The sequence below is a fragment of the Platalea leucorodia genome (assembly GCF_965183815.1).
Source record: "Platalea leucorodia genome assembly, chromosome: 11".
NCBI classification, from domain to species: Eukaryota; Metazoa; Chordata; class Aves; order Pelecaniformes; family Threskiornithidae; genus Platalea; species Platalea leucorodia.
The window spans coordinates 16,469,811-16,489,906 of NC_138833.1; the positions used below are offsets into that span (position 1 = coordinate 16,469,811).

A 20,096-nucleotide genomic window follows, 5' to 3' on the forward strand; every position below is an offset into this window, starting at 1 on the left:
GGGTGCCAGGGTGCCCTGCTGCGGTGGGGCCTGTGCCCTCCTCAGAGCCGGCCCATGGTGGTGGTTGATTTGGTTTGGTGAAAGGAACAGAAGTGGAATAGCCAGCAGCTGGCAGCATGGCTGCTGGTCAGCAGCTCTCCACCCCACTGCCAGCCTGGTGACGGCTGGACGGGAGCCTTCCCCGTGGTGTTTCCCCCCCAGGGTCTCCAGCGGTTCATCCGCATGGGCTGCGTGGTGCCGGGTGCGGCGGCCCTTCAGCAGCTGCGGCCGTGCACCGACAGTGGTGGGATGATGCCCACCAGTGCAGCGTGCCGCGAAACACCTCTGAAGCTTCCACCGCCGTGGTCCTGGTCCTGGCCCCTCGGCCGCGCTTCCCATCTGACAGCTGTTTGGCGGTGCTGGAGCTCCTTCGGCATTGCTGCTCTGGAAATGGAGTGTTGTGTTTTTGTAGCAAACCCCAGCATAACAACAAAGCCCAGCCTTGCATTCCTGTCCAACACGCAGCACCCTCGCCTCCTGCCTCCTCCTCGGATATTGCTTCTGGGAATTCTTTCTGAAATTGTTTTTCATTTTCCTTGTCTAATTATACAAAATGGTGAGAGATTAATTTCCCAGTGGAAATGATGTCTTTTGAACTCAATCCAGTGCTTTCAACCTCGGCATTCCTGTCATTTTGGCTCATTCAAAAAATAAATTAACTTGAAGGACTTCAGTCCCAACACCCGCGCCGCCACGGGGGACGGTTGGGCACCAACCGCACGCCTTCCCAACCTTCTAGTATTGCGCCAGGACTCACTGGAAGCTGCAGATCTGCTTTATTGTTTTAATTCATTTCATCTCCGACTCCTTGGAGGTCACTTTCTTCTTCTGTATTGGTTTTGGTACTGCACTCATTACCTCTGTAGCTAAGTGCTTCCAGCAGAGCTTGAAAAACCCTCTTTGATGGAGACAGGGACCAGCGATTTGTGCTTAGGATGCCGTGTTTACAGCCGCTGCCACAGCAGCGTCAGGCGGGACTCGGGGACCAACCACTCCGGTTGCTGCTAATGTCAGCAGCGCTTTGCTCTGAGAGCGCTAGCTGTAAATTGGTAGTCACTGAGAGAAGTGAATTATTAGAGATGGTAGAAAAATCTTCACCCGGAACATCTTTGGCTACAGATGGTGGTCTTTGGCTGTTTCTCTTTGCATGGGAGAGCCTGCGGGCGAGATGTCGGAGTGATCATCGCGTTTGCTCTTCTGGTGCTCTCAGGGGTTTGGTCTGTGTCTGTCTCTGCAGCTTGTTTCCTCGCAGCATTTTCTGTGCTGATCTTTTTACCCCCTCGATGCCACAGGCGTGTGTTTCTGTGAGCCTTTCAGAGGATGATGGTTATTTGCGTATGTTTTATCTTGTCGTTTTTTCATGGCCTTCGTCCTGCCTGGGTTTGTTTGCCTATGGCAAATTCTTTCTTTCTGTTCTGTTTTCCATGACCTGACTCATTCCAGTTGCTGCTTCTCTATCTCCCTTTCTCTCTGTCTTTGCTGAACAGAACATTTTTCCCCCAGTCTGTCCCCTCTCAATCTCTAAGTTTCTATTGTTCGTTTTTTCCCTTTGCCTCTAATCGGCTCCCTGACCTAGTGAACTTTCCCTGAACCGAAGCTGTTCTCGCACCGCCTGAGAGCATCTGAACTGCCTCCGAGAGCAGCACCTCCATCTCGACGGCGGTACATCACGTGCAGCTGCAGTGATGGTGAGCCCTACTGCTGGCTTGGCAGCAAAACCTGGCCCAGTGGAGCTCCTGCTTGGCTTTTTTGCATCCCACAGTTCAAGATTTTTGCCCAACAAAGTTCTTTGTCCTTTTTGGGGACAAGGTGGTAGAAGAGGATCCCCAAAGAATCAGTCTGAGCTTTCAGACCGAATGATAATTTGTCACGTTCCATGTTGATTTTTGTATCACACGCTCTTACCTCTGTTCCCTTCTTGTCCCTCTTCTGTTTTGTAACCTATTCTAAGCCTATAATAGTAGTAACTTTACATTGAGTTTATAAGCTTTCATTTTGTTTCTAAAGCGCTTAAGCCAGTGAGGTCCTAAGCCTTGACTTCAGGCTTTTATTTACGGTTCCAGCAAATGCTGCTTCAGTGGTTGATAGCTTACCTAGCCAGAATCACTGCTGCTTCAGGCTGACGGTGTTTTGTCCTTTGCTTAAGAAGCTGTTCGGGTCATAAAGGGAAAAATACTGAGAGAACTGTTCTAGATCATTGTATAAAGAGAAAAGAGCCCTCTGGACTGCTTTTACACACCTAAAAGTGCTATCCCACCCACTTTCGGAAAGTTTGTGACCTCTTCTCTTTCTTCTAGCTCTATCGTTGGGGACGTCCAGGAGCAGAACAGTGGCTCCTGTTTCTGGTTTTCATCTCTTGTGCATGAATGCCTCGTCTTTTCTTTAATGCGTTCTTTGCTGTAAGCCAGCTTTGCCGCGGCACTCTGTTGTGGTCTTTGCTGCACAAATTGGCTACGAAAGTTGGGCTTTACTTGGAGACCAGGATGGTTGGTCCCATGGCATGACTTGAGTTCCGCTCTCCCTTTGGGAGAAGATGTTGGTTCTGCTGGGGAAGCGTTGGCAGCTGCCCGTCTCCTCTCATATTATCTTGCTGCTGATACCCACCGAGGCAAACTCGCAGAGGAGTGAGGGCTGGGGATTTGAGTGTGGGTCCGGTCACAGATCCGCAGGACATCGCACAACACACATCTTTTGTGTGGGACACCCACTGACTCTGCTGCAGCACGTGTTTTTCTTTTGCTTTGGTTCAGGCCAGGAGGTGAGCGTGGTGGTGAGAGGTGATTTGAGTTTGCAGAGTCCCTGGGGAAAGATGGTTAATCGAACTTGAATTGCAGCGTGCTGGCAACGAGCGCAGTGTGTGTGCGAACAGGATGGATCAGCTGACGTGTGGTAACTTGTCTGTAAGTCTGGACCCGGACAGGCGAAACAGCTTAAGAAAAGGTTGCGAGCGGTTGCATTGAGTGATTTCGTTACACTGCTTTGGTGTGAACCTGGCTGTCCACCCTCTGGCTGCATCTGTCCGGCTGTGCTGGCAGCCTCTGTGGGGAGGCACAAAGCACTCGACTGGAATGAAGGACCAAAGACAGTTTGTTCGCTTTCCTTTTCTCTCCTTATATCACTTCTACTTAGAACTATTTGAGCAGACAATTCAAGAAACACGTAGAAATTCAGGGAATAGTTCCATGTTAGTAGAACAAACTTCCCTGCCAATTTGAATAGACTATTAGAGTATTTTTTCTACTCTAAATTAAAAATTAAAGTGGTTCATTGTACAGTCAGTTGCAAAACTAGCCTTTTTCTTTGTTTCCTCCTTTATTGGTCCTTGCATTTCATTTTGAGTGGTGATTTACTGTCCTGCTACAGTCCCACCATGGTCCCTGACCCAGGCTTTTTCCTTCTCCTAGCTGCAGCATCAGAAGAAAGTCTGCCCTTCGAAACTCCAGACATTTTAATAATCTTATTTATGTACTTCTGGTCTCTCTCCTGTGCCACCCTCGGTTTGCCGTTCCTGGCAGACCCCCTGCAGCGCCGTGCCCGTGCGGAGCCGGGGAGCTGGGCTGGGCTCTGGCAGGAGCAGGCAGGCTGCGGGCTCAGCACTGCCGAGAAAGGCAGCTTCTGCGCCGGGCTCAGGCTGCAGCAGCGGGCAGGGTGGATGTGCCTCACGCCGTGTCTTGACCAGCGTTTGTTGGATGCCATGTGGTAGAAATGCTCCTCGCGAGTGCTGTGCATGCTCATGGTGCTGTGTACATGCTGGGGGTGAGTAGTTTCCCAAGGAGGTTATTAGCATTGTGGAATTTCAGGTCATGTCTGGAAAGGGGTAAATGTCCTGCTGCAGTTTTGGAGAGGGGCACTGAGACCACTTAAGTCTCCATCGTGCCGGCTCCCAGCACCAGGGACGTGAAGGGGCACTGCGAGCCCTGCGCTGCATCCCAGGAATGCTCCAGGAAGCCACCTCTGTGGCCGCCCGCGGCTTGCGGAGGGCAGGGTTGGCAAGGGTGGGATCGTGGTCCTCTTGCTCCTGACTTTCCCAGAGCCTGGGGGTCCCTGTGATGGTCTGCGCTGCTGGCACACCTGGCCCGACGGCCGACCCGGTGTCCCCCATGAGTGGCTGTGCAAACCAAGGATTAAAAGTGGTCTCGCCTCAAAGATGTTACAGTCTTGGCATTAAACCACCAGCCATTGTTCGGAACAACTGGGCAGCGTAAAACCTCTTTTCACAGAGGAGGAGCGCGAGGCATGTCTGTGTTACAGTTATTTTAAAAATAAAGATGACACTGTCATTTAAAATTAGGTTGGTTTTGATGTGTTCAGACTCCTTGTTCGTCAGTAGATGTTGAAAGGAGGAAGGGCGTGTATGCTTGTGGGAGAGAGGGAGAGCGAGAAGCTGGCTGGACTCCAGTGCAGATAGCTGGCGGAGGAGGATGTGCAAGTTGTTGCTCAAGCATCCTAGAAAACTTACGGGAAGCTGTTAAACTAGTAGTTTTCACTTTTAATCAGTCACTTGAGTGATCTGAACATATCTGCTCTGCTGGACTTGCTTACAAATGCTGCTCTGTGAAACTTAAAGCTCTTTAGTTATTCCAAAAATGTATTTTTCTAAACCAGTTGACCTTTAGTTCCATTATTCTAGAGACTGCTGTATATCTAACATGCTTTCTTCCCCGCTGCTTCCGCCTACCCCCTTATTTCCCCCCCCTCAACTGTCTGCTGCTCGATTTCCTTTTGCTGTTTAGGCATGGTAGGTTGATGGGTTGACCCAGGTAATTTTTTCCTTAAGTTGACCCAGGTAATTTTTTCCTTGGGTGACAAACACGGCGGGTTATATAACTGCGCTGAGCTAAGCAGTCCAGATGGCTGGCGGGCAGCCCGGTCAGCCTCGGCTTTGGAGGCTCTAGGGAATGCCTGCACTTGTAATAAAACGTGGGCTTGTTTTTAATTAGAACCATCATTTAGTTCAGCTTGGAGAGACAGAAGAGCAAGACCCATGTAGAGGATTCAAGCCCCCAGATGCTTCACTTTTGACAGATAGGTTTTTTTCTTTTAATCAGGCTCAGGCATCGGTGTAAGTTCTGAGCTGAAATTTATGTTGGAAGGAAGGAGGGGGAGAGAGAAAGAGGGAAGCGAGGTTGGGGGGTGGCTCCGACTGCAATGCATTAGTTCAGCGCTGAACAGTAGGTTGGGAGGGAGGGAAGGAAGGAAGGAAGGAGCTGCCAGGGACCCCGGGCCACCCTCTTCCAAATGAACAGCCCTCGTTTGAATGACATAAACCAGCATTTCACAGCAGGTTTCTGCTGCCCTGCCAAATCTTTCACTTGGGAAGCAAGGCATATTTTTTCCTCCCCCCGCCCCCTGCAGGGAGGTTTGCAGGGATGTGGGCTGGGAAATATCTTACTCCTATCTATATCATTCTGGCTCAGAGAGCAAGGAAGGTTATTTCTAGCCACAACACAGTGTAGTCTAGCTCTGAAAATCCTGCTTGTAGTATGAAAACCTGGCTCTCGGACAAAAATAGAACAGGGTTGATAAGGCAGAGCCAGAAACAAGGGCTGATTTCATCAAGGTTGCCAGGTGTCCTGCTTTTAACAAGGAAATATGCTTTTCTGTACATGAGCCTTCCTGCTCTGTGCTTTGCTGGCATCCTGCTTCTGGACTGTGTCCCAGCATAGCAGCTCTGCAATGGTGTGCCAAGCTTGCTTGGGCGTCAGGTGCAGAGGATCCTGCCTGGCGTGGTACGGACCTGTGCCCATCTCGCTCTTTTCTTTTTCTCTTTCTTCCTTCTTTCCTTCCTTCCTCTTTCCCCCTTCCCTGTTGCTGCAGGGGGCAGGGTATACGGTGCCCTCCCTCCCCAGGCATGCCCACCCCATCTCAAGATGGGAGCCGCAGGTGCGCGGAGGCTCTGGCCCCGCTCTGGGCATGCCTGTGCTCACTGCGGGAGATGGCTCTCTGCGGCGACGGGGCTGAGTAGCACGGTAGGAACCTGCAGCCAAGCGAATAGTCCTTGCCTTTCAGGGGTGTCGTGGCATTGCACCTAACCACGTACAGCTCTGGGCATCAGTAGGCAGGTTTTGGGTATAACAGCAGGGTTGGATAGGTGCTCTTTGTCTTCGAGGGCCAGAGCTGGCTCAGGGTGTGCTTCCATACACGGTTTGATCCACGTCTGGGCAGCTATGGGGAGCGGGGAGCCTACCCGCCTCTCCGTCCTTGACTGTTCATTCTCTGTTTCTCTGGTGCTGGACCAAATGTTTGTGCGCCCACGCTGTGAACCTGGTCTGGCTGCAGACTGTCAAGTAGCAACACTACTAATAACTGGCTTGCTGGGTTAATTTTCAGGTGGATCAGCCTCCCTGTGCAGCTGGGTAGGTGCTACCGCTGTCTTTACTAGCGGCAGTGGGAGAGTGTGGCTGTGAGCGTGCGGAGGGTGCGATGGTTCCCTTCAGCTGCAGGATGGCGTTAGATAAACCGAAGCCAGCTGTGAAACCACAGTGTCACGCTGCTGCCCACGGAGCTGAGCAGGGGCACTACTACCTCCCGTGGACACGCAGGCACGAGGACGCGGGGCATTCGGCGTGCTTTGCGGCTCTGGTACCTGCCGGTGTACCTGCCTGCTTGTATGAGGGCAAGTGAAACAGCATGTCAGGAGCATCACTGTGACAGCGAGAGCAGCAAAACGATGCACAAAGTGTTCCTGGCAAGGGAAACACTTGCCTGGGTAGTGCCATTTTGTCAGAGCAACTTCTAGGGCCCCCCGGGGCAAGCTGCCATCCATATACAGGGCATCGCCTTCTCCCCTCTTTCCTCCTGTGGTGTGGGAAAGCAAAGCAGAGGAGCCAGCTTCTCCGACATCACTCCCAAGGGAAAGGTGCTCATGGTCTGTGTGACCGAGCGAGCGGAGGCGGGGAGGACTGCAGGCTGTCTGTCTTCATGAGGGTCAGTTTTGGCAATAACATGGAAAAGACAGAAACGCAGTAATAGCCACATGAAAAGAAAAGTGAGCACTTGGCCTGGCCAGAAGAAATGGGTAATCCACAGACTGGCCTTTCTCAGAAGTCCCTGAGAGTGCTTGCGTCCAACAGCAGTTTGAGAAAGTGAGGAGGTAGCTTCTTATAGTCTTCGCAGTCAGAGAAAATGTTCCACCCATATATGCTAAAATTAGGCTTGAAAATGCTATTTTTTCACTTTCTTTTTCTCTTGAATTGCTGTGGAAATAACGGAGTATTTGGCGGTAAAAACAGTAGAAACAAAATAATGCCTTATCTTTTAAACTGAATGTGCTCAATAATTCACTGAAGTTTTGCTCTCTTGAAATCTCTTTGAGTTACCCAAGATCTCCATGCAAACCTGTTTGTTGCCATTTACAGTGCCTTCACTACAGTTGATGAGAGGGGATTTTGGAGTGCTGCCAAAGCCGCAGCAAGTGAATGCAAGAGTTAGTCTTCTCTGGCCTTCTCTGAAGAGCACCTAAGCCCTGTGCAACATCATCCTGAAGGGATTTTTATCCAGGCATTGCAGGATAATTTTCATGAACTTTTTCCTCAATGGTTACTGCTTCTCAGGCTTCCAACTGCTTGTGTAGGATTGGAAGCAAATTCTCCAGGACTGATCTTGATGCATTTCAGTTTCTGTTGTGCTCTGAAGGGGGTGAGGACTTTAGGATCTGGACTGCAGGGAAGCGATCAGGTGCATTGTTGGTGTCCAAGTGAGAAAGACATTAAGGGAAAAGACTTGTTCCAAGTGGATCTTCTGTTGTCCCTCTCATGTACGGCAATTGAACAGGTAGGAAAAGGGATGTGTAAGAGTCCTGGCATGTGGTTCCTGCTGCTGGGCTGAGCAAGCCCTCATGGAGCAGCTGCTTTGCAGCTTCAGGGTGCTGCAGACGCCACCCCGCCTAGCACCATCTGAGTCAATCCGAGTGGCTGGACTCCAGTCTGCATGCTGTTTGTCACCCCATTTTCCATTTTCCTGTATTAAAAGGTTGCAAAGCACCCATGTAAAATGTCCACGCTCCTCCTGGCTGTCTTCACAACCTGTCCTTGGGTGGCTGGCAAGCCAGTTGGACTACCAATTCTGAGGGAATACAATGATTTCTATTTATACTCTTTTGGCTTGTGCATCTTCTGAGCTGAAAGTTGAAAAACTCGTTCATGGTTGTTTTGAGGATTTCTGAATATGAATCACAAGGAAATTGCATAACACTGCAGCATTTCCTCCTATTGCTCAGGGTTTTACAAACACTGTGCTCCTCCAGGGAGACCAAGGAAATCTGGCAGGACTGGCCCGTTTTGACTGTAGTTTTAGTCTAAATGGAAAGTCTGGGTTGAAGGGTAGGTCCCAGCACTAGTAAAAGGAGCGTAAGGTGGAATCTTCCATGCCAAGGCGTGGACTAGGTGATTGAAATAGTGGGTTGCTTTTCAAATGGAGATCCCTCTGTCTGTGACTGCAAAACGGGAGTGCTGGCCCTGTTGTTGGTTAAGGCTTTCTATAAATCACGGCCACCTCCCACCTCTGAGAAGCTAGGCAATTCCTTCCTCTAGATTTCGGCAGAATTTTGTTCTGATATTGGAACCTGACAGATTTTGGGAACTGTGCTGAACACCATGCAGCCTTCAAGGGATACAGCTTAGGCTGGGCCATTTTGAATTTTAAATTAAAAACTGCTTTGTATATGAAATATAGTATATTCATATAAAGGATGTGTGCACACATGCAAATGCCATATGAAAGCACAGTTTATTTATTGTGGAGGTTAATAAACATCATGACCAGCCAGTGTGAACCCTGAAATGAGGAAATAAACATAAAATTACTCAGCATCATCTTTTCTTAGTTCCTTATCCAAACCCCCAGCTACTTCCTTTCCCTTTGCTTTTCCTACAGTCCAGTTTCATCCCAAACAACCCACAGACCTCTTCGCTCTTTGCATGCTTACGTGTGCAGTGCATCTAGGATCAGGTTGGAGAACTGATGGATTGGATTCTTCTTGGTTTACCTGTGTGCAAGCAGAAGATGGCATCAGGCCATGACTGGTGGCTGTAGAAGTATTTTAGGCTACAGATGGTGGCTATTCGAGGATTTTTGATTATGAAAATCCACAGCTTACGTTTTTATTACCTGCAGCTCCAGTATAGGTATTTATATGTAGTAATGACAGATTTGAAGTTTGAGGGGGGACTGGAGTGGGTAAAGCAGTCTGCGTTACTTCTTCTGTTTGGTCCACGTGATGTTGGAGACATGAATTGAGGAGAAAGCCATCAGCTGTGGCTGCGGGTAGGGTGTAAAGCGAGTTACCCTTCGGCTCGTCCCACCGGCAGGGCAGCTTGGCGTTGGTTCCTGGGCTGTCTGTTCTAGCACACCCTTGAACATCACAGGCCTCTTAGTGGTCTATATAAAACTCTTTCCTCTGCAAAACATTGTATATTTGGTGAAATATTTCACCAGGAAGAATTAACTACTTCTTTGAGAAATTGTCTTAAATACTGAGTCAATAATTGAGCATAGCGCAAGTGTTCTGGGGGAGGGATTTTAACTTTGCAGGAAAATTTCAAAATAATCATAAATTGCAATTTCTGTTATACTCTTATAAAATTTATGCTTCTGGATTACTTACAGATGAACCTCAGTATTTTTCAGTAATAGGTTGTAAAGGCCTTGATTAAGCCTCCAAATAGGAGTGATTCTGCAGTAATTAAGCAGCAGTAGCTTCCACTAAAAAACATGTGATCTGGTTTTGTTCGGGATGTTTGATCATCTACAGTAAGAATTTAGAAAACTAAATTGAAGGCATCAAGGTCTGCAAATTTTGTGTTAGGTTAATATATATTTTTTTTTCTATTAACATCACTTCTGAAACTTCCTAGTAAAGATATTTTGGCTCTGAAGATACAATCAAATGGGAATAATTAGTGAGAGCGTGATGTTAAAAAGATTGCGGTGCTGCAGGGTAGGGATTTGTCTCCAAGTTAGTCACTAGCCCCAATTTGGTGAGTTTTGTAACTGAGCCTGTTCCCACAGGCGGTATGTGGGACACGAGCCCTTCACCTCTCAGCAAGCGCTTTCTTCTCTCAAACTTGCTAACCTTTGTCAGTGACTAATACTGAAAAGTGAAAGAAGCTTTTTACTTCATGAGATTTCTGGGGTTAGGTCTGTTTTCTCCAGAGTGTGTTAACAACAGGAAAATGGTGTGTGTGCATATACAAATACACCTATTTTATGGTATTTTATCATCTGGCTCTATCCTGGGCGATGTGCGTGTCTGCAGAACTGCCTGTCCTCCGCAAACCTCTCATGGGCTGTCTGCTAAATGTTGTTAGCCTGCGAGGTGTAGCCGCGCTGTCCCTTCACACTTGGGCTGGCACAAGCGTCAGAGCCCCATGTCTCGGCGCCGCATCTTGTGCCAAACCGGCACCCGGCGCTCACCCACACGGCCGTGGCGAGGCAGCCTGCAGCGAACCTTTGCACGGGAATTGTGCACAGACGTGCAAGAGAGAGGATTTTGGGAGGGGGAAAAAGATATACCTGCCTCTCTCTTCAAATCCAGCACTTGGCAGTTGTTTGGAAGAGGTCTTTAAACGCTGTGTGCCCCCAGCCTGGCGCCCATCTCTTCCAACACTTTTCCCGGGACAGACATGGCCACAGCCGCAGGTCTCGGCGCTGTGCATCCGCCCCGGGCACGCCAGTCCCCCGCGTCCTGAGCCTCTGTGCAGCCTGTGTCCCCGATGACGCCGTCTGTGTGCTGCAAGCAGCGAGCCTGGGGTAGGGCAGAGAGCATTGCTGTGGAGATCTCGCAACTGTTTCATGACTGTTTTGTCCTTTGCCTACAAATCCTATGGGGAAATATTTTTAGTCCTTTACACAACCAAGTAAGGTGATTCCCCCTCTGCACACTCACTGTCCCTTTGGTCCTCTGCCCTGGGAGCAGACGTGCTGCCATGCAGCTGGTGTGGGCGGGCAGACCTGAACCTGGGGGAGATGCTTGCAGCCAAAGGCTTTGCGTGGTTGGCAGGCAGCAGTGGGATGGTTGCCTCTGCTGGATTCAAACCTGGTGAAGGAGAAACAGCCGTGGTCACCATGCTGGCTGCATTTGCAGACCGGTGCTTCTGCCCAAGGACCGTGGGCAGCGGTGGGCTTGAGCTGCCGGGAGGACCTGGGACAACAGGGGTGCCTTCACAGCTTCTGCTGGAAGAGCAGCTCTGTACAGAGAGCTCCAAAGATCTTTGTTGTCTGAACACAGATCCAGAGATGGAGCAACCTGGTAGCTATGGGGGTTACTGGGGGTTCCCCCAGCTGTACTGAGTTTTTCTATGTGTTGAGCTCTTCTGTGCTGGACTGGGTTGCAGAGCTTGTTCACCAGAGTTGGGCAGCTCAGAGAGCACGCTGTGCATGGGGAGCGCCAGGCAGCGTAGGGCCTCTATTGCCTCCATCCCTTGCCAGAAGTGATTGGATTCATCATTTTCTGTGGTTGTGTAAAGATGAATTGACAGTGTAACAGTGTGGTGGAGTTACAAGGAGGATGGTGCAGGAGAAACATGCTCCTGTCTGAGCAATCTGTAACTTTATTTTTGTCAGTCATCAATGGAGACTTGGGTATAATGAATAGTAAGAACCTCTTTAAAATTCAGCACTCTTTCTCAGGGAAGAAGGTTGGTCCATCAACTGTGAAGCATGTGAAGCTTAATCTTAAAATGCATCCCTGTGCTTTAAGCCCTGCATATTTTCAAGGCTACTTTGGAAAGAGTGGAATATTAATATCTGTAAAACTAAGCTGGGCAGGAGTGACCTTTGCCATGGCAAGACCCCGAGGGGTCTCTGCGGGCTGGGCCAGCCCAGCCTGGCTGCCCTAAGGGCACGTTTTTGACAGCGGGGCAAAAGATGGCCCTTATGGCACTGGAGAAGCTTCGCTCTTGGACCTCTTGCACAGCAGACTTTTCTTCAAACTTGGAAACTTTCTCTCATCCTAAAAAATCTCTCTCTTCAAAAGGCTTGAGGCAGTATAGCAAAAGGATTTCTTTTTAAAAGTAATGTTTTTCTTGGAAAAGGAAATGATATTACAGAAATGGGGCTTGGTTAAAACCTTGATGTTATAGAGTAGTGTTAATGGATTAACACACTGACAATGGATAAAAGGTTTGTCTGTAATAAGATGGATGTAGGATGACAGTATCTCCTTGTTTTATGGTTGCATAGTTGACCTCTGCGTGAAATTTCCTTTTCACTGTGTGCATACTTTGCAATTAATGGCATAAGCATGTTGTGTTTCCTTGTCTGTCCTTTTCCCTTTTTTTAAAGAGCAGTCTCTGATGATTAACAACCTCTCTATTGTTTCATGTAACCAAACTGGAAGAGCAAATATGCAGGCAGACACATTTTTCCCTGTAGCTGATGTGCTGTGCACCATAACTTGAGCTGCACGACTGGTGCTTTAGGCCTGGGCAGCAGAGGAAGCCACTGGGAGAAGGACAGCAGATAGCGAATCTGTGCCAGGAAGCATGTCAGGTGCCAGAGCAAGGGGCTGAAAGCTGGGTTGACCCAGAAGAACTGGAAAATATTTTGGTGTCCCAAGCACAGGAGCTGGTGTGTGCTCAGCAAGGGCAGTGGCCGGGCTGGGACCGCAGCCTCGGGCAAAGCAGGGTGCTGACTGGGGGGACCTCTTGGGTAGTAACCCAAGTAACTGGAAAGCAAGGCTGTAAGAGCCGAGTCACCCTTTTATTGTATATGGTGTTAACCTGTATGTCTGGGGTGAGCCAGGGCTTGAAGTCTGCGTGGGATCCCGAGGAAGGGCCGTGCATCTGCAGGCCTTGGAGTAAGAGTTGCCTCAAGCTGTCTCTCTGGTCCCTTCAATGAGTCCTCAACACTGATACTGAAGTTGGAGAGAAGAAATGAGAAAGTTGACTTCATGGCCGGGGCTGCTAGACAGCACCACTGGCGGAGGAGCCTGCTGTTGGTTTCCTTCCCTCTTTTCCCTTATTTTATTTTCTTGATATAAACACTGTTCCTGGAGGAAAACTCACTTGCTGAATACAGCTCTTTTTGCTGCTGAATCATCCTCCAGTTTCCAGATGTGGGATGACAGATTTTCTCCTGCAAACAAAAATCTCTACCTTGTCTTGCATTGCATAGCTAGGTGCCCTGGGAGGGGGAAGGTGCTCCTTGGGAAATGTTCCAGGAAGAGTGGGAATTAGTGTTGAGGGGTCGGTCTCTGCCCAAACCCCCAGTTTTGAGCTACATTTATGCTTCCCTGAGCGTGTCCTGGGTGGACAGCTGATGCTGTCCTGCGGCTCTCTGGCTGGTGCCAGCGCAGCTGGCTGTGGCCTTCTGATGAATGGCGTCGAGGGACAGGTCTCCCTCCGTTAAAGATAAACCTGTAGGAGACAGACAGGGTCATTTCATTCTTTAATGCTGACTAAGTTCCCTTGGTCAGCTCACCGCCCCGACTGGCACATGCGGCCGGCGTGCAGGGCGAGAGCCGCTTGCAGTTGCTTTGCCGCTGCAGAGGTGTCCATGGAGCTGCAGCTTCGGTGGCTTTCTGCAGGGCTGGCACCATGGCCGATAGGCAGGAGAGCACAGGAATAGCCTGTGTTTTTGATGACCTCCAAGGAAGGCATCTGTTTACGTGGCCTAACAATGATGTGCTATGTGACACACAGCCTTTTTGTGGGGGTTTTTTGGTATGGGTAATGGAGATATCGGGCTGGTGTTGGGGCACCCAGGGTGAGCACGGTGCTGAGGTCTGCTGTGGTCAGCAGTGTCCGTGCCCGGCTGCTGCTGGCACCGATCCTTCAGGGCATTATACTGTCAGCTTTCTGGCCTCGTGCTTCTGCTGGAGCTCTTGGGGGAAATCCCGACAGCAGGGACCCCACTGGAAGCACACAAACCCTTGCACCCAGGGCAGCTTCTGAATCTCTGTCCTCAGTGTTAATATCATTAAGTGGGAGCCTGCGGTGGGAAAGGTCGAGAAACGCTTGCCTGCCTGGTTGCAGATCAGAGCCTCTCCTCCTCCCCGCTCCCCTCGGATGTGTCGGCTGTTGCTGCCTTGTGTGTTGCTGTCAACATCGCCTTTGGAAACTTTCCTTCTCCGCTTGCTATTTCTGGAGGTAGCATGTGATGAAATCAGTTCCCCATGCTTCGCTCCCGGTGGAAGGGGGCTCCCAGCTTTGTTCCCAGCAGAGGAAGGGTGTGCACGCCGCCGGCTTTGTTTAACAGCCTACACAGGCCTTTTTTCCTGTTTCAATGGATGCTGCCATGCTTGGCTCCCGCTTGTGATGCTGATGGAGCACCGAGGGGTGTGTGTGTCTGTTGGGGCTCTGGGTTGACGACGGATTATTTTAAAACATTTTACTCTGTTGAGGTAAAGAAATACAACCTGTCTGAAGGCTGATCTTCTTGCAGCCGCAGTTTTCATTATGCGAGGCTTTTAAATCGTCCTCAAACTGTGATTAAAACCTTCTGCCATTGTTTTTCCCCTTTTTATTGTATCCACTGAAACATTACTTTAATCTAAAGTAGCCAGGCTGTAGTAGTGATTGGGACAGGAGGAAGAGCACTGGTATTAGAAGACAGGAGAGTTGCCACAGCGTTAGCTCAGAAGGTGGCTCTGTCGCAGGCAGTGCTACGTGCATTGCCTCATCCTTCTGCATTTCAGGTCCTCTCTAAATTAATGACATTTCTTTTCCTCTCTTACTCTTTGCCTGACTCGTTCATTCAGGCTGTAAGTACTTGTGAGTAAGGGTGGCTTCCTACTCCTTGCCTGAGTTGCACCTACCAGATGTTACTGTAATGCCTGTAAGATGTAAAGGAAATATTGTCTGCTTTGCTCTAAGTTTATATCCTTTATGTGCGTCTTTGAGAAGAGCATAGAGGAGAGGAATGCCCACCTTTGTTTTGTTTAAAAGCCCCTTTAGTTTCTGTTTTTACCTAGTCCATCCCGTTTGCATTCGCTTGTTTTAAGACCTGTCCTAGTTGTTATTTTAATACAACTCCAAAGCTGTGGCAACCTGACGTTTTGAATATAGAAGGCTGTGGTGGTCTTTGGGGACCAAGCTGCTGGGGGAGGTTGAGGCAGGTCCTCCTGACAGCTGTGACCAGTCAGGGTGACACCAGACGTGTCAGCAGTCCCTTCCCAGGTGGAGCCGGGGTCTTCATAAGACTTTCTTCTTGTGTTTTCCAGGTCTACAACTCGAACAAGGACAACCAAAGTGAAGGCAGTAAGTATTTTGTTTCAAGCCAGACCCTTGAGAAGGTGGCTGTGCTTTGTGGTGTGCAGACTTTGGTGGGTCAGCAGGAGAGGCTGAGCTGCCGGCGGTGGGGACGCCGGGCTGTACTCTGCTCCCCTGGGCCAGGGGTGCGGGGTGACGGGGCTCGGCGTGGGGACTGCAGGGTGGCCCTGGGGAGGAGCTGGCTCTGGTGCCCAGCAGGGAACTGGTGCAGAAACTTGGTGGTGGGACTTGGGGCCATGGAGAGCGGTGCCGAGCCATTGCCTTGGCACTTCGGGGTGCATCCCCTCCTGCCTGCCCTGCGCCCTGGTGTCCCCGGGCCGCAGCAGTGGCGCAGGGCATGCTGGCGTGCCTCGGGACTGGCTCCTTTTGCTTATCAGAGCCAAGGAGTGCAGGTGGCATCTTGGACCAACCAGCTCTCCTTTCTGAACCAGAATGTGGAGGATGAACGTGCCTTTTCCAAAGGGGAACTGGAGCAAAAATACAAAGAGTAGGCAGGTCCCGCCTAATCAGGATTGTCAACAAGAGCCCCTAAAAAAAAAAAAGCTGTTTTTATTGTAGTTCGGGCAATCAAAGACTTGAGTCAAGAAAGCACTTGTTTTTCTTCCTAGAGGAGTGGTTGCACCTGGTCCTGGCTCTTATGTCCTGCGTTTCAAAACCCTTAATTGAGCCATTTCCCAGTAGGTTTGAATTGTCATAATTGCAATACTCAAGACTCTGATCCCTTCCCTCCTTCCCCCAAAGTCATTGGTCGCGCAGGAGCTCAGCCTGGGTTGACGGTTAGTAAATCGTTCATTTTTATGCTGCCTTAGACAGGGCATTTTCCTCTTGAGTAGAAGCATTTTTCTCATAATAATAGGTATAATTTCCAAATAATGTTCCTCGCACCCATTTTCAGCCCTTGCACAAAACAGTCTCTTCCTCCTCTTTGCTCTCTCCGATGTGGCTTCTCCCTTCCCTCTTGGTCCTCCATGTCATCAGCTGCACATCCATCTCATCCCATTTGTATTCCTCTTGGCATTATGCAACCCAGATGATCCTCGCAGAGTTAAATGCTGTGCCTCATGCTTGTGAAGGACAGGATGGTTAATGCCCCAGCTGGATATGAAGTCTGCGTAGAACAGCTCCATCTTTTCTCCATTTTAGAGAGGAGCAAAATGAATTTTTTGAGGCACAGACAACACGACTTGCTCAACTCTGTCCTAGCCTGGCCATGAACCGTCACTGCTCTGTGTTCCCTGCCCACAACCTCTGGCTCTGCCAGGACAGTACGTGGTGATTTGGCTCAAGAAACATCTTAAAATAGCCATTTTCTAAACTTTGTAGAGGGGTGATGCAAAAACAGGGAAAACATTAGGGGCAGGGTGGGAGGAAGGATTGGTGAAGTAATTACTGCTTCTGAAAGAAGCGCTTGTCAAATCGTGACCTTCCCATCTTACGTGCTGTCAGCCAGAAATCCTCCTGGGGCTGTGACTTATGCTGGAGTCATCCTGCAAAGTAATGGCAGCTCTTTTAGAGATGGTAAGAGCTCAAGTCAAGTGTGTCTGTGATTTTCCCAGGGTTATTTTTATTGTCTGCTCCCGGTCTTCAGCTGCCAAGCTTGCAACAGATCCCAGGTCGGGGCTCCTAAATACCTCTTTAGGGTTTCCTTGGGTAAGGGCTGTCTGGGCGATGCTGCTGCGCCGGGGCTCTTCACTGCCAGACTGTTTCTGCCCGCTGAGCCTGGGCTCCTGCCCGTGGTTAGCTGTGCACAGCCTCATCGAGGGGCCGCTTTAGCAGAGGTGTGGGCAGGACCAGGCTGGCCTGCAGGCAGCACGGGGCTGCAGGCAGCATGGGGCTGCCTGCTGTGGCCGCTGCTGGCATATAAATAGGTTATTTTCCTGGGCTTAATCTGAGATGGGTGTACGTGTCGGAGGGGAATGGCTCACTCCATCGGGCGCTGAGCTGGCGGGGTGATGCTCGTCTGGGAGGGTGGGCGGTGGTCCCGCGGCGCAGCCCGGCAGGACGTGCTGCCCACGAGCATGGGCTGAGCGGTTCTGCTGACTGCTGCTGCTCTTTGGCCACAGCATGTGGGCGTATTGCCTTGCCAGCCGCTAGACAGATCCCTAGCTGGATGCCCATGTGGGGTGTGCTGGAGGCTGGTGGCTTTGAGGAGAAAGCCGGTTTGTCCCCAGGCTGGCGGCAGCTCCCACGGTTGCCTCCCGTGTCGGTTCCCAGCCCAGCCCTGGGCTGCCTGTGCTGCTTTGGAAAGTTGTTTGTTTGTAGTGCTGGTAGTCACTGCAGCCCGCGCTTCGGTCGTGCCTCTCTGAAGCAGCTCAGCATTTGGCAAAACATAGTGAGACTTTGATGAAGACACCAAATGCCAAGTTTTTCCCTGTGCATCTTCACCAGACAAGTACGAAGCTGGGGTTTGATCAGCTGAGGAGGCTTTGGCAAAGTTTCTTATCTTTTAGTACCTCTTCTATTTTGATGGTCTGTCTTAAAAATGAGAACAATCCTCCTTTTCTACTCTGTTTTCCTTTTCCAGTCCTCCTTTTTCTCTCCTCCCCCTGCTTTGGGGAGTGTGTTGGGACCCTTGGCTGAAGGCTGCTTACATAGCAGCGCTCCTGAACCGTCTGGTGCCAATTATTTTCACATACATCTCTGACTGGGGCTGCTGCTGGTATGTTCAGACATCTGACTCTGCTTTAGCCTTCATTAAAACCATGTCTGTAGTGAACTGCTTGCCTCACCAGCTACGCTTAAAATTGATTTGGAGACTGGCTTTTTGCCACGCAGCCCTTGATACAGGAGTTTCCTATAAGGACTTGAAATGAGCACAATGATTGAGCGGAGTCTGGATGCAATTCCTGACCCTAAAAACCTGTATATCTCTGCTTCCACCCGTACTTACGTTAGTCTGAGAGAGGCTCGCAGTGCTATAGTGAGGTCTGCCTTTTGGGCGCTATCTAATTTTACCGAGCTTTTGGGTTTTACATCCTGCTGTGTGGCCAGATGGCCATCGGCCTACGGGGTGATTTATCTTAATCTGGAGGAAGCAGTGCCGAGCGGTGGGGGCGAGCGGGTGTCAGTGAGCTGCTAGAGCCAGATGAATTTAGATGCACCAGTTTGCAAAGCAGGAGGACTTGCCTTGCTCTGTGGAAACAAATCCTCTAGGCCATTTGTGCATATTGCATGGAAAAGCACAGAAGAACTCCTTTCCCTTCCCCTCTCCACCATTTCCCTCTCCTTTTTCCGTATCCACTTGGTTCCCTGTTAGTTTGGGACCCCATCAAAAGCTGTCTTTATTTTCATAAACTCTTCACAGACCTTGAGTCCCTGGACTGCCCCGTCTGCTGGTGCTGTAGTCTGGGTGGCCTGGCCCTCCCCAGCAATCTTCATTTCCCAATCTTGGCAGCTCACTGGTAGTTTGAGACTTGAAACCTCATTTCCCTCTGGTCTCTGCTTCTTGGTTTCTCCCTTTCTCTGTGGCTCTTAATTCCATAAAGTCTCTGAAAGAGTTCGTAACAATAATCATCGTGGCACTTCATTACACGGCACAGAAACGTGTGGAGGGGTATGCAGAAGAGCTTGCTTTGACCTTGCATCGCCGTGACCCACATGCACACAGCTGGAGTCAGCAAGGTTGTCTGAAGCTGAACAGAGCTCATTCAGTCTTCTTGCCCCCTTACTGATGCACTGATATGCCATATCAGCATAAAGTAAAGGAATTAATGGATTAAATAGAAATAATCTGCTAGGAAAAAGTAGAACAGGATGAGACCAGCTTAGTAGCACTGGAAATATGATGCTACACGAAGGTCAGATATGTCTGTGTGTGTGTGCAACAGCTGTGATACAAGTGATGTGTATCATCACCTTTGCTGATGTAAAATATTTCTCTGCTAGATTACAGTATAATGCTGCATCTCGGTTGTGCATTGAAATGCTGGTCTTGTATGACGAGCCTGTGACAAGTGTCTTGGCCTGGAGCTGTGTTTCACATCTTTCCCCTGGGGAATGAGAGCCACAAGAGAGGGGGAATAGCAGGAAGCAGGGCTTTGCCCCTGCAACACATTTGAATGCATGAACAGAGGAAAATACTGCCTCTGATAATAACAGAGTTGGTAAATCCACTCCCTGTTACGACTGAGAGGCTGTTTTAAACGTATAGGATGGGGATTAGGGATGCCTGTTGTGAGGAGCGGAGAAGCATGTTGGCCATGCTTTTCTGTGGCAGCCCTGAGAGTTTGCTCTTCCCCGCTGCCTTCCCTCTCTTGTTTCCTGACCCCAGCTGATGGCAGGAGGCAGCTCCGCAACGATTTAAATCCATCTGAGCATGGGCTGTGGGTCCCATCCCTCCCATACACACGTTCCTGCCTCTGCCTTGCTGCAGTAGCAGCTCTCATTGAGGCCAGCAGCTGAAGACTTGAGTTTGGTGGGGTTTTGATGGAGCACTTTTTTTCCTTTTTTTTTTTTTTTTCTTAATCTTGCTGAACCCTGTCACTGTGCTAGTCCTCCTGTCAGGGCATGGAGGAGAGCGGGAAGGAGGATGGGGCCGTAGCTGGCCAGACTTGGTCCGGCCGAAGCCCCTGCATTTCCTATGGGCACACTCAAACAGCATCGCTCTCTCTGGCCCTGAAAGATCATCGGTTGCCCTTTCCTTTCTCCCCGCTGCCTGACCTGCAGCTGCTGTCAAACAGAAGCTAAGTGGGGTCTAAGCTGCTGACCAAAGCTCAGGGCTGTGGATTGCTGTGCTGCTGGGGCGAATGGAGCAAGTGTAAGGACCAGGACAGCAATAGTTACAGATCTGACTGTGATCTGTGCTGTTGCTGAACTGAGTCATTGGGTAAATGAATAAGATAAAGAGAA

The 20,096-nt window shown here is 49.9% G+C and overlaps 1 protein-coding gene across 3 annotated transcripts in view; it reads left to right on the forward strand.

Annotated features, from left to right (window-relative positions):
• Positions 1-20,096, forward strand: part of ARHGAP26 (Rho GTPase activating protein 26) — a 150,888-nt gene that overhangs the window by 49,112 nt on the left and 81,680 nt on the right. For all 3 annotated transcript variants that reach the window (XM_082323734.1, XM_082323735.1, XM_082323736.1), the window contains exon 12: positions 15,200-15,236. In XM_082323734.1, the coding sequence (XP_082179860.1) occupies positions 15,200-15,236 (37 nt within the window). The remainder of the gene's footprint in view (positions 1-15,199; positions 15,237-20,096) is intronic.